The 17,094-nt window shown below is 39.0% G+C and overlaps 1 protein-coding gene and 1 long non-coding RNA gene across 9 annotated transcripts in view; one reads left to right on the forward strand and one right to left on the reverse strand.

The window, feature by feature from the left end:
• Window positions 1-17,094, reverse strand: part of APH1B (aph-1 homolog B, gamma-secretase subunit) — a 140,097-nt gene that overhangs the window by 89,066 nt on the left and 33,937 nt on the right. For 6 of the 8 annotated variants that reach the window (XR_009264083.1, XM_058737484.1, XM_058737482.1 and 3 more), the window contains exon 6: window positions 11,724-11,918. Coding sequence is in view for 7 of the 8 variants with exons in the window: in XM_058737484.1 (XP_058593467.1) it covers window positions 11,751-11,918 (168 nt within the window). In the remaining variant the exon portion in view is untranslated. Of the gene's footprint in view, window positions 1-8,362; window positions 11,919-17,094 lie in introns of those variants that run through there. The other 2 variants (XM_058737486.1, XM_058737480.1) reach the window with 1 other exon arrangement.
• Window positions 421-16,870, forward strand: LOC131516457 (uncharacterized). The gene is made up of 2 exons (XR_009264085.1): window positions 421-1,915; window positions 16,045-16,870. It is a non-coding gene; the product is annotated as an uncharacterized LOC131516457 (long non-coding RNA).

Here is a 17,094-nt window from a genome sequence, read left to right on the forward strand (position 1 = left end):
TGACAGCAGGTGCAAAAAATCTTGCACTTTTTTGCAAAACACCTTTATCTTGTACTGAAAATGCACCCTTAATGTGAGTGCAGGCTTGCTATAAGAAAGGCATTCCTATATACTCTAATCATGATTTGAGAAAAAGAAAAGTGATTATGTGACAACTCAGAGCAAAAGGAAGGTGAAGGATTGAAAGCTGTAAAATTTAATGCCAGCAGAGTGGTTTGATACTTTTAGAAAGAGGTTTGGCTTAAAAAGTGTCAAGATAACAAGAGAAACAGCTTCTGCCAACCAAGAGGCAACAGATGAGCTCCTAGTCACTGTTAAGAAAATCACTGTTGAAAAAAGAATTATCTGCCTGAACAGGTTTTTAATACAGACAAAAGTGCCCTATTCTAGGGGGGAAGAAAAAGCCACAAAGGACATTTCTTAATAAAGAATTAAGCAACAGGATTTAAGGCAGGAAGGAATAGGCTACCTCTACTGTTCTGTGCAGATGCAGTCAGGGTTGTCCTTATCTGTAATGCTACTCAGCTCAGAGCCTTGAAGGGAAAAAAAGACCAGGTGCCAATCTTTTGGTTATACGACAAGAGGACAACAGAACTCTTCTTCTGGATTGGTTCCATCAATGTTCCTGAAGTTAGGAAATACCTTGCCAGTAAGTGACAGCCAGGCTTTTTTTTTTTTTTAATGTTTATTTTTTTTTGTAATCTCTACACCCAATGTGGGGCTTGAACTCACCACCCCAAGATCAAGAACTGCATGCTGTTCCTACTGAGCCAGACAGGATCTCTAGTAAGTGACTGCCTTTTAAAGTTCTTATGATACTGGACAATGTCCCTACTCACCCAGAACTCCATGAGCTCATCACAGAAGGCATCAAAGTGGTTTACTTACCCACAAACACAATTATCTCTAATTCAGTCTCTAGATCAGGGGGTCATTAAGACCTTTAGGGTTCATTACACATAATACTCTATGGAAAGGATAGTCAACACTATGGAAAAGAACCCTGAAAGGGAAAACATTATGAAAGTCTGGAAGGATCACATCATTGAAGATTCAATCATTGTTATAGAAAAAGCCATGAAAGCATCAAGCCAGGAACAATAAATTCCTGCTGGAGAAAGCTGTGCTCAGATGTTAAACATGACTTCAAAGGATTTACAACAGGGCCAGCCATAGAGATTATATATGGCAAAAAAAGGTGGAGGGTGAGAGTTTCAAGGATCTTAGAGAAATTCAAGAGCTAATAGACACCACACCAGAAAAATGAACAGAAGACAACTTGATGGAAATGAATGCTTTGGAAATAGTGCCAGACGATGAGGAAGGAGACAAAGAAGGAGTCACAGAAGCCAGAAAACAAGTTGATGTTAGACAATCTGGCAGAAGGGTTCTGATTATTCAAGACCGCTTGTGACTTCTACAACATGGACCCTTCTATGATACAGGCACCGAAACTAAAACAAACGGTGGAAAAACAATTGATACTGGATAGAAGCATTTTTAGAGAAATGAAAATACAAAAAGTCAGAAGTTGCGATGTATTTCCATAAAGTTACACTGAGTGTGCCTGCCTCTCCTGCCTCCCCTTTGACCTCTTCCACCTCTGCCAGCCCTGAGATAGCAAGACCGATCCTTCCTTTCTCCACCTCCTCAGCCTACTCAATGTGAAGATGATGAGGATGAAAACCTTTATGGTGATTCACTTCCATTTAATAATCAATCATGCTGTACAGCCAACAAACTTATGTGTTATGCATATATGTGAGTGTCTTCATATGAAAATCTAACAACTGTACAATAATTGTGTGAGACATTTTGTGTCACCATTACCATCATCGCCTAAGTGCTCATCATGTAGAACACTGCATGTGAAACCTGTATGGGAGTGGAGAGCCTATCCTCACATAGACATAAGGTGAGTGATATTTAACATAAAGTTAATAATGTGTTAGTTTTCTGTTTGATAATTTTGCTTTCAGGAATTACAGTATGCTTCTTATAATTAGAGAAACTGCATATCAGCCTATCATCACAACCGTTTTTTTTTTAGCAACAATATTTCCAATACTGGATTATGAATATGACTGTAATACTGTAAGCCATAATAATCTTATAACAATTAATTCATCAGAGTGTAGGCTAGGCTACCATGAAGCAATCTTATTGATTACATAAAAATATGGTTACCATAAAGCAATCATATTGCTGCTTCTCAATGTATGAGTTCTTATACCTGTAAATAAATATGAGTTTCTTTTTCACATTATCTTTTCATTTTTGATGTCTAGTGTTAGTAATACATATAACATTTACAGTGTTTTGTATCATTTGAGGCAATACTGATGTAGGTACTGACAGACAATTCATCTTGTAAACAGATGATGTAAACTTACAATGTTAATACGGTACAGTACTATACATGTATTTTCTCTTACAATTTTTTTCAATTTTATTTTTTATTTTTTAAAATTTACATCCAAATTAGTTAGCATATAGTGCAACAATTTCAGAAATAGATTCCTTAATTCCCCTTACCCATTTAGCCCATCCTCCCTCCCACTACCCCTCCAGTAACCCTCAGTTTGTTCTCCATATTTATGAGTCTCTTCTGTTTTGTCCCCCTCCCTGTTTTTATATTATTTTTGTTTCCCTTTCCTTATGTTCATCTATTTTGTCTCTTAAAGTCCTCATATGAGTGAAGGCATATGATTTTTGTCTTTCTCTAATTTCACTTAGCCTAATACCCTCCAGTTCCATCCATGCAGTTGCAAATGGCAAGATTTCATTCGTTTTGATTGTATATATACATACCACATCTTCTTTATCCATTCATCCATCGATGGACATTTGGGCTCTTTCCATACTTTGACTATTGTTGATAGTGCTGCTATAAACATGGGGGTGCATGTGTCCCTTTAAAACAGCACACCTGTATCCCTTGGATAAATGCCTAGTAGTGCAATTGCTGGGTCGTAGGGTAGTTCTATTTTTAGTTTTTTGAGGAACCTCCATACTGTTTTCCAGAGTGGCTGCACCAGCTTGCATTCCCATTCTCTTATAATTTTTGAATAACATTTTCTTTTCTGTAGCTTACTTTAAGAAAACAGTATGTAATACATATAACACATAAAATGTGATAATTGGCTATTTATGTCATCAGTAAGGCTTCCAGTCAACAGTAAGGCTAGTGGTAGTTGAGTTTTTAGGGAGTCAAAAGTCATGCACAGATTTTTCAACTGCATGCAGGGGGCGGGGGAGTCAACACCACTTTCCCCCCACATTTTTCAAGGATCAACTGTAGTCTAATTTTTTTCTAGTTCTTTTATAGTTTTACTTCTTGCATTTGAATTTTTAATGTTTAGATTTTGTTTTACAGTAAAAGTGAAAGACCTGGCTGTACATTTCCCCCCCGAATATAATCAAATTATCAAATAGCCCAAATATTGAATAGCTGATTCCTCCCCTGTTAATTTAAAATGCTGATTTTATTATATACTAGATTTTCATATACACATTGGCCTGCCCCTGAATCTTCTATCCATATCCATTATTGTAGATTTATGGTATATTTTGGTAACTAGTATGATAAACACAGAAATACTATCAATATGCTTTATTCTTTGAAAAGACTAGGTAAATTAAGAAACAGGATACAAGATTATTTATCACATAAAAAAGCTTCATGGTGTGTTAAACAGGCATTCAACATGGAGAATATCCTTTTCATTATGACATTTTGTTCAGTTATTATAGAACAGAAAGTTTTGAGTATAATATTGGTTCCATATTAACTGCCTATAAGCACATGGTCAATAAAACGTATACATTTTAGTAATTCTTTTTTTCCTCTATGTTTGCTTTGGTTTATTTACTGAATGTAATTTTATATCTGTTGACTCTAACAACAACAATTTTGGGTTTGTAATTTGAATGTTTTATTACATTTTTATAATAATTCATTTTTGTTGTATTTTACAAAAGTATTGATCTGCAATGAATTAGAAGGTGTTTTTAAAATGGCCCTTCACTACAGTTTGAGAAGCAAACTAGTTCCAGAGAGCCAACCAATTTCAATTTCCAATTGTTTGCTGCTTGTATAGAGAAACATGATTGATTTTTCTATGTTGGTCTTATATCCTATGACCCTACTAAGTTCACTAATTAGTTGTAATCACCTTTCTGTAGCTTCCTTAGGATTTTCTACACTAATAATTCATATTATCTGAAAAAGAAAATTTTATTTCTTCCTTTTTGATCGATGACTTATTTCCTTTTGTCTTTTTGTACCTCCAGTACAATGTTGAATCAAAGTGGTGAATGTGGACATTCTTGCCTTGTTTTCAATCTTAGTGGAGACAGCATTCAGTACTTTATCATTAGGCATGGCCTTAGATACAGGTTTTACACAGATGTCTTCTTTTCAGGTCAGAGAAATCCCTTTCTATTCCTAGTTTGCTGAGATTTAATTTAAAAAAATGGAATTTAGATTTTGTCAAAAGCTTTTTTGGATCTGTTGACATGATCATGTTTGTTTGTTTTAGTCTGTTAACGTGGTGAACTGAATGGTATTTATATGTTAAACTAATTTTTTATTATTGGAATAAACTCCATTTGGTCACATGCATCTTATCTTTTATATATTACTGGATTCAATTTGCCAAAAGACTGTTGAAGATTTTTACATGTTTATACATGATAGATACTGATCTGTAGCTTTTATTTTTGTTTTCCTTTATAATATCTTTGTCTGGTCTTGTTATCATTGGTAATGCTCATAGAATGAACTGGACAGTGTGCCATCTCTTCTATTTTGTAGAACAGTTTGTGTAGAATCAGTATTGTTTCCTTCTCCTTTCTTCTTTCTGTGTGGTAGAATTCTCCAGTGAAGCCTTCTAGGAATTGCCCTCATGAAAACTACAAATTCAATTTCTTTAATAGAGACAGGGGAATTCTGGTTAGCTCCAATAAGTAAAGAGTTTGGAAGTTGTCGCTCCCATCCTTACAACAAGAAAACACTAAACCAATTAACAATCAATAATGCTTTGCACTTCTTAGAGAACTGAGTCTCAGGACAGGCCACCACCCTGAAATCTTGAAAGACAGGGGAATCTGCAGAGTCACAACTGAGATTTGCTTGCCTAGGGCAGAAGCCACCAGAGTCATAAACAGATAGGGACACTTACAGGCTAATTTTAACAAACTGCTGCAGTCTGAGTGTGTAGTAGCCTAACAGTGAGAAATCCCTAAGACTAGCACACAATCTTAAGAGGCTCACATTTTTCTAGGTTTTACCTCTAGGAACATGACCACAATCTCATGGTCCATCCCCTATGGCTCAGGCAGGGAAAGGGTAAGAGCAAATATCGTAAATTATGCCCAGTGTTATCCATAACAAAGACTTACTCTCCACAGAAAAAGACCTTATAAGAGCCTTATCCTACCTGGGGGGGAAGGCATTCCTCCCACTCTAGCCCTCTTTGGCTTTCCTGTCTTACCCAGGGTGGGTAAAAAGTTAAGAGACGCTTAGTTTAAGGATGCAGGCCCACTACAAAATTGAAATTTATTCTTAAGAGCATAGGACACCTTCTTTCTCTTATGTCTTTTACTGTCACACCAATAGGTTTCCAACATAATAACAGTGGATTATAGCTGAAAGAGCTGTAAGACTTAGACTTTCTTTGACAAGGAGCATATAGAGAAGCCCAAAGTCAAGAGGGGAGACCAAAACAGGACACTAGAGGAATCTGAAGCCTCTGGTACTTAGAGCTGCAACAAACATTTAATACAATCCAACTTCTGCTCAGATTAAAATTTACACTAAAAGCCTATTTCAGTTCCTGTTACTCAGTATATGGTGTGCAGGTTTAATAAATAATTATCATAGTCTGAAGAGTCATTCAGATTTTCAATTTCTTCTTGGGTGAGTTGTTAAAGCTATTTGTCCATTTCATCTAAGTTTTTAATTTATTGGCATTAAGTTGTTTATAATATTCTATTTTTATTTAATAAACGTAGGATCTGTAGTGATAGTCATAATTTGTACCCTCTTTTTTTCCCTTACCAATCTGGCCAGAGCTTTATCAATTGTAGTGATTTTCTCAAAGAGCTAGATTTTTGTTTTATTGAAATTCTCCATTGTTTTTCTGCTATGTGATTTTTGCTATTCTTTTCATTATTTCCTTTCTTCTGCTTATTTTGTAAACTTTAGTTTGCTCTTTTTCTAGTTTCTTAAGAAAAAGCTTGAAGTCATCTATTTTAAGCATTCTGACTTACCCAATATAAGCATTTAATACTAAAAATTTCACTCTACTCTTCCCTCAGGTACTTTGCTCTGGCAACTATCCTCCCCATCTCCTGCATCAATCAATTTTCCCTTTCCACTAAATAATTCCCATCTTCATACAAACATGTTGTTATAATGATAAATTATGGGGGTTGGGGGGGAAGAAAGACACCCTCTGTTGCCCCCTCATACTCCTCAGGCTATCATCCCATTCTACACAATTCTACTGCACAATGTAGTACATTCTACTACAATTATAATGGTTGTCTGTACCCAATATGCTGTGTCTATGTCCTTATCCCCCAATATTTATAACCCACTCCATTTAGGTGTTCATCCATACAATGAAATTCCATCTCTTCATATGCAACGATCAATTCTCACTTCTCATCTTACTCATTATCCAACAGTATGTGACATACTTTCCCCTCTCAGGCCACCTCCCGGTTTTCCTCCCTCCTTCAGGGCACAATTCCACTTCCCCTTTCCAACCTCTCAGCTGGGAGTTTCCCAGGGTTCAGTCCTCAGTCACACCTTCTCCTCTGGATCTACATCCATTACCTAGGTGCCTTTCATCTACCACTAAAATTGCAAGTATCATGCACTCAAGCTATTCTGTATTATTTCATAATTGGTAGTACATTTTTAGTTGCCTTAAAGTAATATTTATGTGTTTTAATCTGTGCGGTGAGATTACATGTTCCCAGAGAACAAAGATCTCCACCATCTTGTTCTTTTCCATCTTTTTAAAGTATCTAATACAGTGTTCTGTGCATGCTAGGCCCTGATTAAACACTACAAACTCCATCTCTGATTTTGCTCAAGCACTGAAAAAAGAATGGTTTACTACAAAATCGAAGAAAGGTTTATAGTGATCCACACTCATGCAACATGTACCTTGTATTATTGAGTCTTAAAGCCAGGACCTGCTCAGGGCTCATAATTACAGTCGCCTTAGAATGTGTCAAGTCCCCAATTCTTTTACTAAGATAAATCCAAAAGCCAGTTAAGTAGCTCCTTCTATTCAACATTTTCAATGAGATGTAGATAAAATATGTACTTCTTTCCACTGGAGGTTTCTCATGTGTTGAGGCTGGTCACAGAGAAATCCTTGTTCCAACTAAATATCAATTAAACTAGAGCCACAGTTTCAGTGGGAAGGGGCCAAAAAATTGTACACAAATCTGGGCTATTACCTACAGAATGTACATCTCTTCCACTGGCTTACAAGTTACAACCAAAAGGCTCTTGGTCTCTGAGGTTATTTCACAGAATAACACAGTCAACATAAACCTGAGCAGCCTCATTTCAAACCAGAGTGAACAGGTATCACATGGTTTGCGTTTCAGGCCATAACAATTCTCTTCACAGCCTGTCTGATGGTGAAAGCCAAGCTCAATGCCTCAGCTGCCCTGCCTCCACATCAAGGAGAGAAAAAAACATAAGGACTCTATAGGCTGCTCAGGGTCGCTGGGTAGAAAGTAAACTATACTCTCTTTGTCAACCAATTCCCATCTTTAGCCACTATTACATGCTGTTTTATAAATTCATTGTTTTACAATTACTTAGAAAGATGGATGCCTGGGTGGCTTAGTCGGTTGAGTGTCCAACTTAGGCTCAGGTCATGATCTCACAGTTTGGTGAGTTCAAGCCCCACATCGGGTTCCACACTGACAGTGCAGAGCCTACTTGGGATTCTCTCTCTCTCCTTCTCTCTCTGTCCCTCCTCTGCTCATGCTCTCCCTCTCTCTCTCTCTCTCTCTCTCTCTCTCAAAATAAACTTTTTTAAAAAAATTACTTAGAGGAGATTTTTCAAGGTGATTCTAGCATCTTCAAGAATAATCTTCCACTTGGTTTAGAACACCTCAAAGAACTTCTCTGCACCAAACTGTTTCTGAACACACAGAAATGAAATAGGCCTTAGGAACTTTAAGGTAACAAAGATTTCTCTTTAAAAAGTCTCAGAGCTGACCAGTCATAAACAACAGAATATACAGCCAAGTTTTATAAGAGACAAAAACTGTAACAACACATACTGAAGGATACACTACTCCAAAAAGAGGAAACATGGGAAATGAATAGTGCCAAACAATATTTTTATTGTTCACTGAAAAATACAGGTCTGCAAAGAGTCTATTGCATTGTGTACTGAACGCAAGGCCTGACATTACAAGGATACATGACATAACGGCATAACTTATATAAAATGATACATATTGCATACTTACATAAAATGATACATACAGTACCCCACCTCTCTAAACACTAGAATTTAATAGAAGTAAAGCCTTGTATTAAATGAGAACTGTAAACATTGCAATCATAAACAAAATGCTCTAAGCAAAGCACTTTAAAATTGGTTTGTTGTGATACCTACTTGGTCCACCCAGAGTTAGGAATAGCAGGGCCTAAGAAACAGTTAGCTAACGAAAGCTAGCACCTTCAAGGAGCTCTTCCTGGGGATCAGGCTGCCGCTGCCCAAGACAGGCCGCCACCCTGGCCTCCCTGGAGCCCTCAGGCCCATAATGACAGCTAATCCCTGTCTTGGCGCTAGTATGAGGTGACTGGGAAGTGGGAGGAGTAGCAGGTACGAGGAAGCTTCTGTCAACAGCTGCTTATATACTGCACCAACTCTATGGATAAGAACACCTAATATTTTTGATGTGAATCTACCACTCTCAGCAAACACTGAAGTGTGATTTAAAATAAAAAATTAACATTGAGAACAAAAACCATTTTCTAGACAATCTGCCATTATCATCATTTCTTCCTTTCAGCCATGTTTTCATTAGATGCTCTAAAAGAAACTGCTACTTACTATATGACCAGCCAGGTGGGCCAGGATTGAGGTAACAAAACTTCTGCAGTTACAACTACTGACTTAAATGAATACAAAATAAATACAAATTTATTAGAGAGCAACAAAACCAATCTCTATTAATCACATGGCAAGATATTCAAGCACTGCAACAATATTCATATTCCAAGGTCAACTTTAACTCTATAACCCACATTTCCTTCCAAACTGAGAAAGCTTGGTGTGGAGGAAAACATAAAAGATCAACACCACCTCCTCTACAAATACTATCAGGGCTCAGAAGGCTCACCATAGATAACAAATGTTTAAAAAAAAAAAAAGGCACCTCGATATATACACAGCAACAGAGGAATACTATCCTCTCCTCTCTTTCTGGGTGTCCTTGGCATCAGGCAAATCTGGGCTATTTATGACAACAGTGCCTAAGCTGACTATGGCAATGCTCACATTTTAAGAGAAATCAGGATTACAAAGTTCCTTTATTCATAGGGAGTCAAAAATAATTTCCTCAGACAAGAGTCTTAGCATCAAAGAAAATTTTCCTCTGGCCTGAGAAATTTTTATAAATAAGATTGTACCATATCCCAGCTTCTTTACTTAATATTAAACTATTAAAGCACAGAGGATATCCTCAGAGGGCAGGAATGTGTACGACTAATATTCTCGGATTTTTCAATACTTTACAGATCAAACATTTTATCAGACTATCCATTTAAGAGATGTGTAAGTCAATACTAGTAAGCAACTATCTGTTTTTCTTATTCTGTTCATCAAAGAACACCACATTCCTATAGGAATAAAGGGCAGTTCAGTGGGTATCCTGTTTCCCTTAACTCTGCACAGTAAATTTCACTGCTCAGTCTCTAGGCCTCTGACTCTTCCTGTGGCTCTTTTCATCTAAGGAAAACTTGGTATAAAGGGGGAAAACTGCAAACTCCAGTGGAAGCGTCGGTATTTGTGTTGTGAAGTGAACTTTAGGGTAATAACTGTAATTGCTATGGGACTGTTTACAGCCTTTCTAGAAATCCTATTTCTCTTGAATCCCTAGATTGAGAAATTCTCATAATTTAAACATGGGGGGAGATTTCACCGATAAAGATCTAGTTCATGTGAAAGGTCTGGCCCCTGGAATGATGTGTGGCTAGCCCAAAACACTGGCCACATTTCCACTTTAGACACGTTCATTATTCTTTCCCATCACAGTACCGTTCAATTCTTCCATCTGTCATGGCACTGGTGAGCTCTCTCTCATTGCTGCTCCCATTTCTTTTGGGTGTTCTACTGCACATATGGGATCCATTGAGCTTATCACTTTAATGTGTAGGGAATTTTCATTTCACACCATCCACTCTCTAAAAGCCATTAACTGGGAGCAATTTCTAGTTAGTAAAGGCACAATTCACTGGCATTTCCTCTTTATAAAGGAAATCAAAAGGTTGCTCAGAAGCTGAACAAACACCTTGGGTATTCCTATAAAGGGAGTGTTGTATCTGCTACTAAAACCCAGAGACATTTGCTAGCTCTAAAGATTATACGGATTCTGTAAAAGCATCGATTTGGCAGTTTAAGACATATTTCTAATTCTGCACTACATCACTTGGTGAGGAGGAGGAAGTACTGGTTAGTATCACAGGAGCAAATTTAAAGTGTCAACATCATTCTACTGGCTTGTTTTCCTCATGCTTTTGAACTTTCACCAGCTCTAGTGAAGCGTGTCCCAGGGTACATCACTCAGCAACCTGCAGAACTGCTCAGAGATAGAACAATGGACTTCACCCCAACTAGCCCAGCTGGTTGCTAGCACTCAGCTGGTAAACACTGCCTCGGGGCACAGCTCATGAAAAGCCTTAAACCCAGGAAAGATTTACGGAAGTTGCACAAAAATTCTTGGTTTATAATACCTTCCCAGAAATCAGAAAATAATTGATTTTTAGGTAAAGAAACTGAATCTATGCTCATGAACAAAGTAATGCCTCAAAAAGCAGAATCCAGAATGTAAAACTACGAGAAAAAATGCAGCTTGTTAATCACTAGCTTACTTTGGCTAAATTATCATAGTAAGTCAGTGCAATTTACTATTGCATTTAGAAGCACAACCTACCATGTTCTCATAAATTTAGGGTATAATAAAGAACATGAAAAGTTCACAGGGGTGAGAGCCCTTTAGCGTTTTGTGACTTCATAACTTAAAAAGACAAAGGCTAAGCAGGATCTGACAGTCAGAGATTTACCTGCTCAGCACAAGCTGAGTTGAGAGACGGCTAAACATCGGACTTTTATTCATTTATGGTGTTCTCAGAAAGTTCCTATCTGGACACTGATGATTATCAACCTGGCTGCACATCAGAGTCATCTGGGAAAAGCTTTTAAAAATGACCAAATGCCCAGACCAATTATATGTGGAGGGTGAAGCCCAGATATCAATATTCTTTACGCTTCCCCAAGGGATTCGATTCTAATGTGCAGCCAGGATGTGTACATCCACTGCTGTATCCTTCCAGAGAGCTGTTGCATGAAGTCATATTTTATTTATCTAGAGGGTTTTGTTTTTTCTAAATCCCACCAGGAAAAGGAATTTTTAGAAAAAGGCACAGTTGTGCTTCCTCTAAAGATGCAGCTTACTGTTTGGCAGGTGCTGGTTGTCAGAGGTTATCTGGAACGCTGATTGAAAAGGAGGAAGTCCTTGTCTTGGCAGAGTAGGCACAGTTTCAGGCTTCGGCAGCTGCCGCCAGCAACAAAGAATGCCCAAATGCCCATGAGTACCACAATTATATATGTTGACACCAAATTTATTCCATAATGAGGACTTATGAAGGTCTGCAAAAGGAAAATAAAGCAGTTTGGGTAGTAACAGCAAGCTTATTAAACATGTAGAGTAACCAAAGCTAAAGGAAAATCTAGGATACTTTCAACAGCTGGGGTGTGTTTCAACAAACATATGACGTATGTCATGTACTGCGGAGTTTCACAAAGACGAACAGAACTAACCTAGTCAACAGACGCTAACCCATAGGTGTGCGCTTTGCAATATTCAAATGCCAAACCTAAAGGGTAATTAGAAGTCAGCATCTAATGGAATACCCAAGAGAAGATACATGTTATATAATCTGGGCCCAGTTTATAATAATTTCTGTGTTAGCTGGCTCTTAATATTTGCAAGAAAGTAGGACACGTCCAAGTTACTTTAGTATGAACCTTTAGTATTTAAGGGAACAAGAGGGCACAGCATTTCTTTTTCAGCTGCATAATTGCTGAGGCTTCCAAAAGTTTATTTAAAAAACAATGGTGAAAAGCCAAGAGGTACTCTGTTACACAACAGTGAAGACCAAAGTATCTACCTACTGGAGCTTATATGCTAGGAAGAGAGACAAGTAATGAAAGAACAAATAAATGAATTAAATAATTACACATTGTGATGAATGCTAGCCAGAATAATTCTAATTGTGATGGTGCCAGGATAAGTAAGAATAAGGTGGTCTATTGAGGTTGCTCAGGAGAGGTCCTGAGTAAGTGGCACATAAAGTGAGACACATAGTTGGGAGGAGAGAGCCAGCCTCATGTAGACTGAGGGAGGGAATGACAGTAAAGCAAAGAGTCTGGGGCAGCTGAGAACCTGAGAGAGGGCTATGACTGATGTGTAGGGATGGAGAGGCAGCACAAGAGATGAGGCATCAGAGAGGAAGGCAGGGACCAGCTATGTAGCATATGGGTAAGGAGTGTAAATTTTATCCTCAGTGCAATGGAGGGTCACAGAACAGGCTTACATGCAGGGGCTGAACAACTTGGCTTAGATGTTTAAAACTGCAGAGAATGGATTAAAGGAGGCAATTGTGAAAGCAGGGAGACTCATTGGGAAGATTCTGCACTGGTTGATGAAATCAGGGTGGTGGCAGTAGAGATGGAGAGAGTGGGCAGTATGAACTGACAGGACTTGCTGATGGATGCAATGTGAGGGAAAGGGGGAGGCCAAAATGACTTCCAGGTTTCTGGCTCTTGGTAAATGATGGTGCTATTTAAGGAGATGACAAAGACTTGAGGAAGACCAGGCTTGAAATGATGGGTAAGAATCAAGTCCAATAAGGACACGCTAAGAGTGAAATGCCTGTGAGATTTCAAAGGACGGAATGTCAGGTAAGCATTAAGTATATGAGCATGGGGCTCAGAGGAGAGGCCTGGGCTGGAAAGAGGAATACAAAAGCACAATCCATAAGCATAAAATTTAAAAATTTAAAAAATTTTATTTTTATTTTATTATTATTTTTTAGAGTTCTCTCTAAAAAAGAGAGAGAGAATGTGTATGTGTGTGTGTGTGTGTGTGTGAGAGAGAGAGAGAGAGACAGAGAGAGACAGAGAGGGAGAGAGAGAGAAAATCTTAAAGCAGGACCCATACCCAGTGCAGAGCCCAATATGGGGCTCAATTCCATGACCCTGGGATCATAACCTGAGCTGAAATCAAGAGTCAGATACTCAACTGACTGAGCCATCCAGGCACCCCCATAGATGGTATTTAAAGCCATGTCTCTACCCAGGGAGCTACTGTAGAAAGAAGGGAAAGGAGAAGAATAAGCCCTGAGAACATTTATAGATTGTTTGTGCTGCTTAGTATTATAGGAGCAAATTAAAAGTGTCAACACCTTTCTATTAGCTTGACTCTTTTTTTTTTTTTTTTACATTTTTTTTAATGTTTATTTATTTTTGGGAGACAGACAGAGTGCAAGCAGGAGAGGGGCAGACAGAGAGGGAGGCACAGAATCTGAAGCAGGCTCCAGACTCTGAGCCATCAGCACAGAGCCCGACACGGGGCTCGAACCCATGAAGCACGGGATCATGACCTGAGCCAAAGTCGGACATTCAACTGACTGAGTACCCCAATCTGTTAGCTTGACTCGTACTGAATCTGTTACCCCCAGGTACCCCAATCTGTTAGCTTGACTTGTACTGAAAGAGTCAGCAAAGGGGTCTGAGAAGAGCAAATAGTGAGGTAAAAGAAAAATCAGGACAGTGTGATATAGCAGTCAAAAGAGGAAAATGTTTCACAGAAGGTGAACTCTTTTAAAGGCTGCTGAAATGAAAAAAAAACCAAAACCAAAACACCAATGTCCATCAGATTTGGAGAAACGAAAGTCTGTTTTGACCTTGACAAGTGCAATCTTGGAAGAGTGGTTGAGGAGCACCTGGGTGGCTCCAGCTGGGATGCTGGGTGAGTTCCAGCCCAGCATCATTCTCTGTGCTCACAGCACAGAGCCTGCTTCAGATCCTCTGTCTCCCTCGCTCTGCCCCTCCCCTACTTGTGCTCACTCTCTCTCTCTCAAAAGTAAATAAATGTTAAAAAAAATTTTAAGAACAACAACAACAACAACAACAACAACAAAGAAGGTGGTTGAGCAGAAGCCAGACTGGATCAGAAGCAGGAGAGGTGAAGAAGTGGAGACAAAATTAGTGGACATAACTCTGAGAAATTTGGCTGTGATGTGGAAGAGAAAAAAAGGAGTGAAGGCTAGGAGGGGGAAAGGCAAGAGGAGAGATTTTGTTTTGTTTTTTTAAAAGATATGTCTACATGGGGGCATTTGGGTAGCTCAGGTGGTTGAGTGTCTGACTCTTGATTTCGGGTCAGGTCATGATTCCAGAGTTATGGGATGGAACCCTGCATCGGGCTCTGAGCTAAGCGTGGAGCCTACCTAAGATATTCATTCATTCATTCTCTCTCTCTCTCTCTCTCTCTCTCTCCCCACCCCCACCCCCCACCTCACTCCCCTGCTTATGCTCTCTAAAAAAAAAAAAAAAAAAAAAAAAGCAAAAAGTTATGTCTGTATGTTGATGAAAAGAGGGAAAAGCTGGTGGTATGGGATAAAGGGCACAATCAGAGGAGTGAAGTCCTTAAACGAGATTTGCATCTGGTGGCCAGGAGGAGGGACTGGCCTTTGACGGAAAGAGGGATACTTCCTTTACTGGGCCAGGGTAAGATAAGGAGATGGGTTCCCACGTAAGCCAGCACTTACACGTACCAAAGGAGAGAATCTGATTGGGTCAACTTGCCACCATACACCTTTGCCAATAAGGGGCTTCAGGGGAAGTGCCTCCACGGCTCCTCACTGTCCTTACCCTCACCATACCTGTACATGATCCCACCTATCAGCTCTGGCCAGGAAAATGGGCTGATTTTGCACGTAGCTACTTATGCAGAAAAAGTGCTTTTCTCAAGAGGCATCAGTGGGTATGGCAGGCATTGAGCATTTTCTGGATTCTTCAGAATAATTTACCTCAAATCCACTGAATTTTAATTTATTTTATAGGGTGCTAAGCTCTTTTGTATTTCTCTTTAGTTTCTTTAAATTTTTTTCTCTTTTAAACAATTACAAAAGCAGCTGTGATTGTTGCAGAAAATTAGAATACACAAATGAGTAAAATAAACAAATTTTAAAACTTGAAATTCAGATAGGTTAGTATTTATTGAACAGAACACAAAAACTGCAAACCATAAAGAAAAATTGATTAAACTACATTAGAATGAGGAACTTTGCTTATAAAAAAAGACAACAGTATGAGGAGATAAAGATAAACCATAGTACAGGAGAAGTTATTTACAATATGTATATCTGACAAAGACGTTTTGTCGGAGAACATAAAAAGAACTCCTAAAAATCAAAATGATTTATAGGCAAAAGATTTGAATAGGCACTTCACAAAAGAATTATCCAGGGGCGCCTGGGTGACTCAGTCGGTTGAGCGTCTGACTTGATTTCAGCTCAGGTCATAATCTCACAATTTGTGGGATCGAGCCCTGAGTTGGGCTCTGTGCTGACAGCATGGAGCCTGCTTGGGATTTTCTATCTCCCTCTCTCTCTCTCTCTGCCCCCCCTTGCTCACATGCTCTCTCTCTCTGTCACCCCCTCCCCCACTCACGTGTGTATGCCTGTTCTTTCTCTTGCTCTCAAAAAAACAGAATTATCCGATGGAAAAAAGACAGTCTCTTTAACAAATGGTGCTGGGAGAACTGGACAGCAACATGCAGAAGAATGAAACTAGACCACTAACTTACACCATTCACAAAAATAAACTCAAAATAGATGAAGGACCTGAATGTGAGACAGGAAACCATCAAAACCCTAGAGGAGAAAGCAGGAAAAAACCTCTCTGACCTCAGCTGCAGCAATTGCTTACTTGACACATCTCCAAAGGCAAGGGAATTAAAAGCAAAAAATGAATTGGGACCTCACCAAGATAAAAAGCTCTGCACTGAAAAGGAAACAATCAATAAAACTAAAAGGCAATCGATGGAATGGGGAAAGATATTTGCAAATGACATATCAGACAAAGGGCTAGTATCCAAAATCTATAAAGAGCTCACCAAACTCCACACCCCAAAAATAAATAATCCAGTGAAGAAATGGGCAGAAGACATGAATAGACACTTCTCTAAAGAAGACATCCAGATGGCCAAGAGGCACATGAAGAGATGCTCAACGTCACTCCTCATTAGGGAAATACAAATCAAAACCACACTGAGATACCACCTCATGCCAGTCAGAGTGGCTAAAATGAACAAATCAGGAGACTATAGATGCTGGCGAGGATGTTGAGAAACAGGAACCCTCTTGCAATGTTGGTGAGAATGCAAACTGGTACAGCTGCTCTGGAAAACAGTGTGGAGGTTCCTCAAAAAATTAAAAATAGATCTACCCTATGACGCAGCAATAGTACTGCTAGGAATTTACTCAAGGGATACAGGAGTGCTGACGCATAAGGGTACTTATACCCCAATGTTTATAGCAGCACTTTCAACAATAGCCAAATTATGGAAAGAGCCTAAATGTCCATCAACTGATGAATGGATAAAGAAGATGTGGTTTTGGGCCACCTGGGTGGCTCAGTCGGTTGAGCGACCGACTTCGGCTCAGGTCATGGTCTCGCGGTCCGTGAATTCGAGCCCCACGTCGGGCTCTGTGCTGACAGCTCAGAGCCTGGAGCCCGTTTCAGATTCTGTCTCTCTCTC

This window comes from Neofelis nebulosa, chromosome 7, assembly GCF_028018385.1.
Source record: "Neofelis nebulosa isolate mNeoNeb1 chromosome 7, mNeoNeb1.pri, whole genome shotgun sequence".
NCBI lineage: Eukaryota > Metazoa > Chordata > Mammalia > Carnivora > Felidae > Neofelis > Neofelis nebulosa.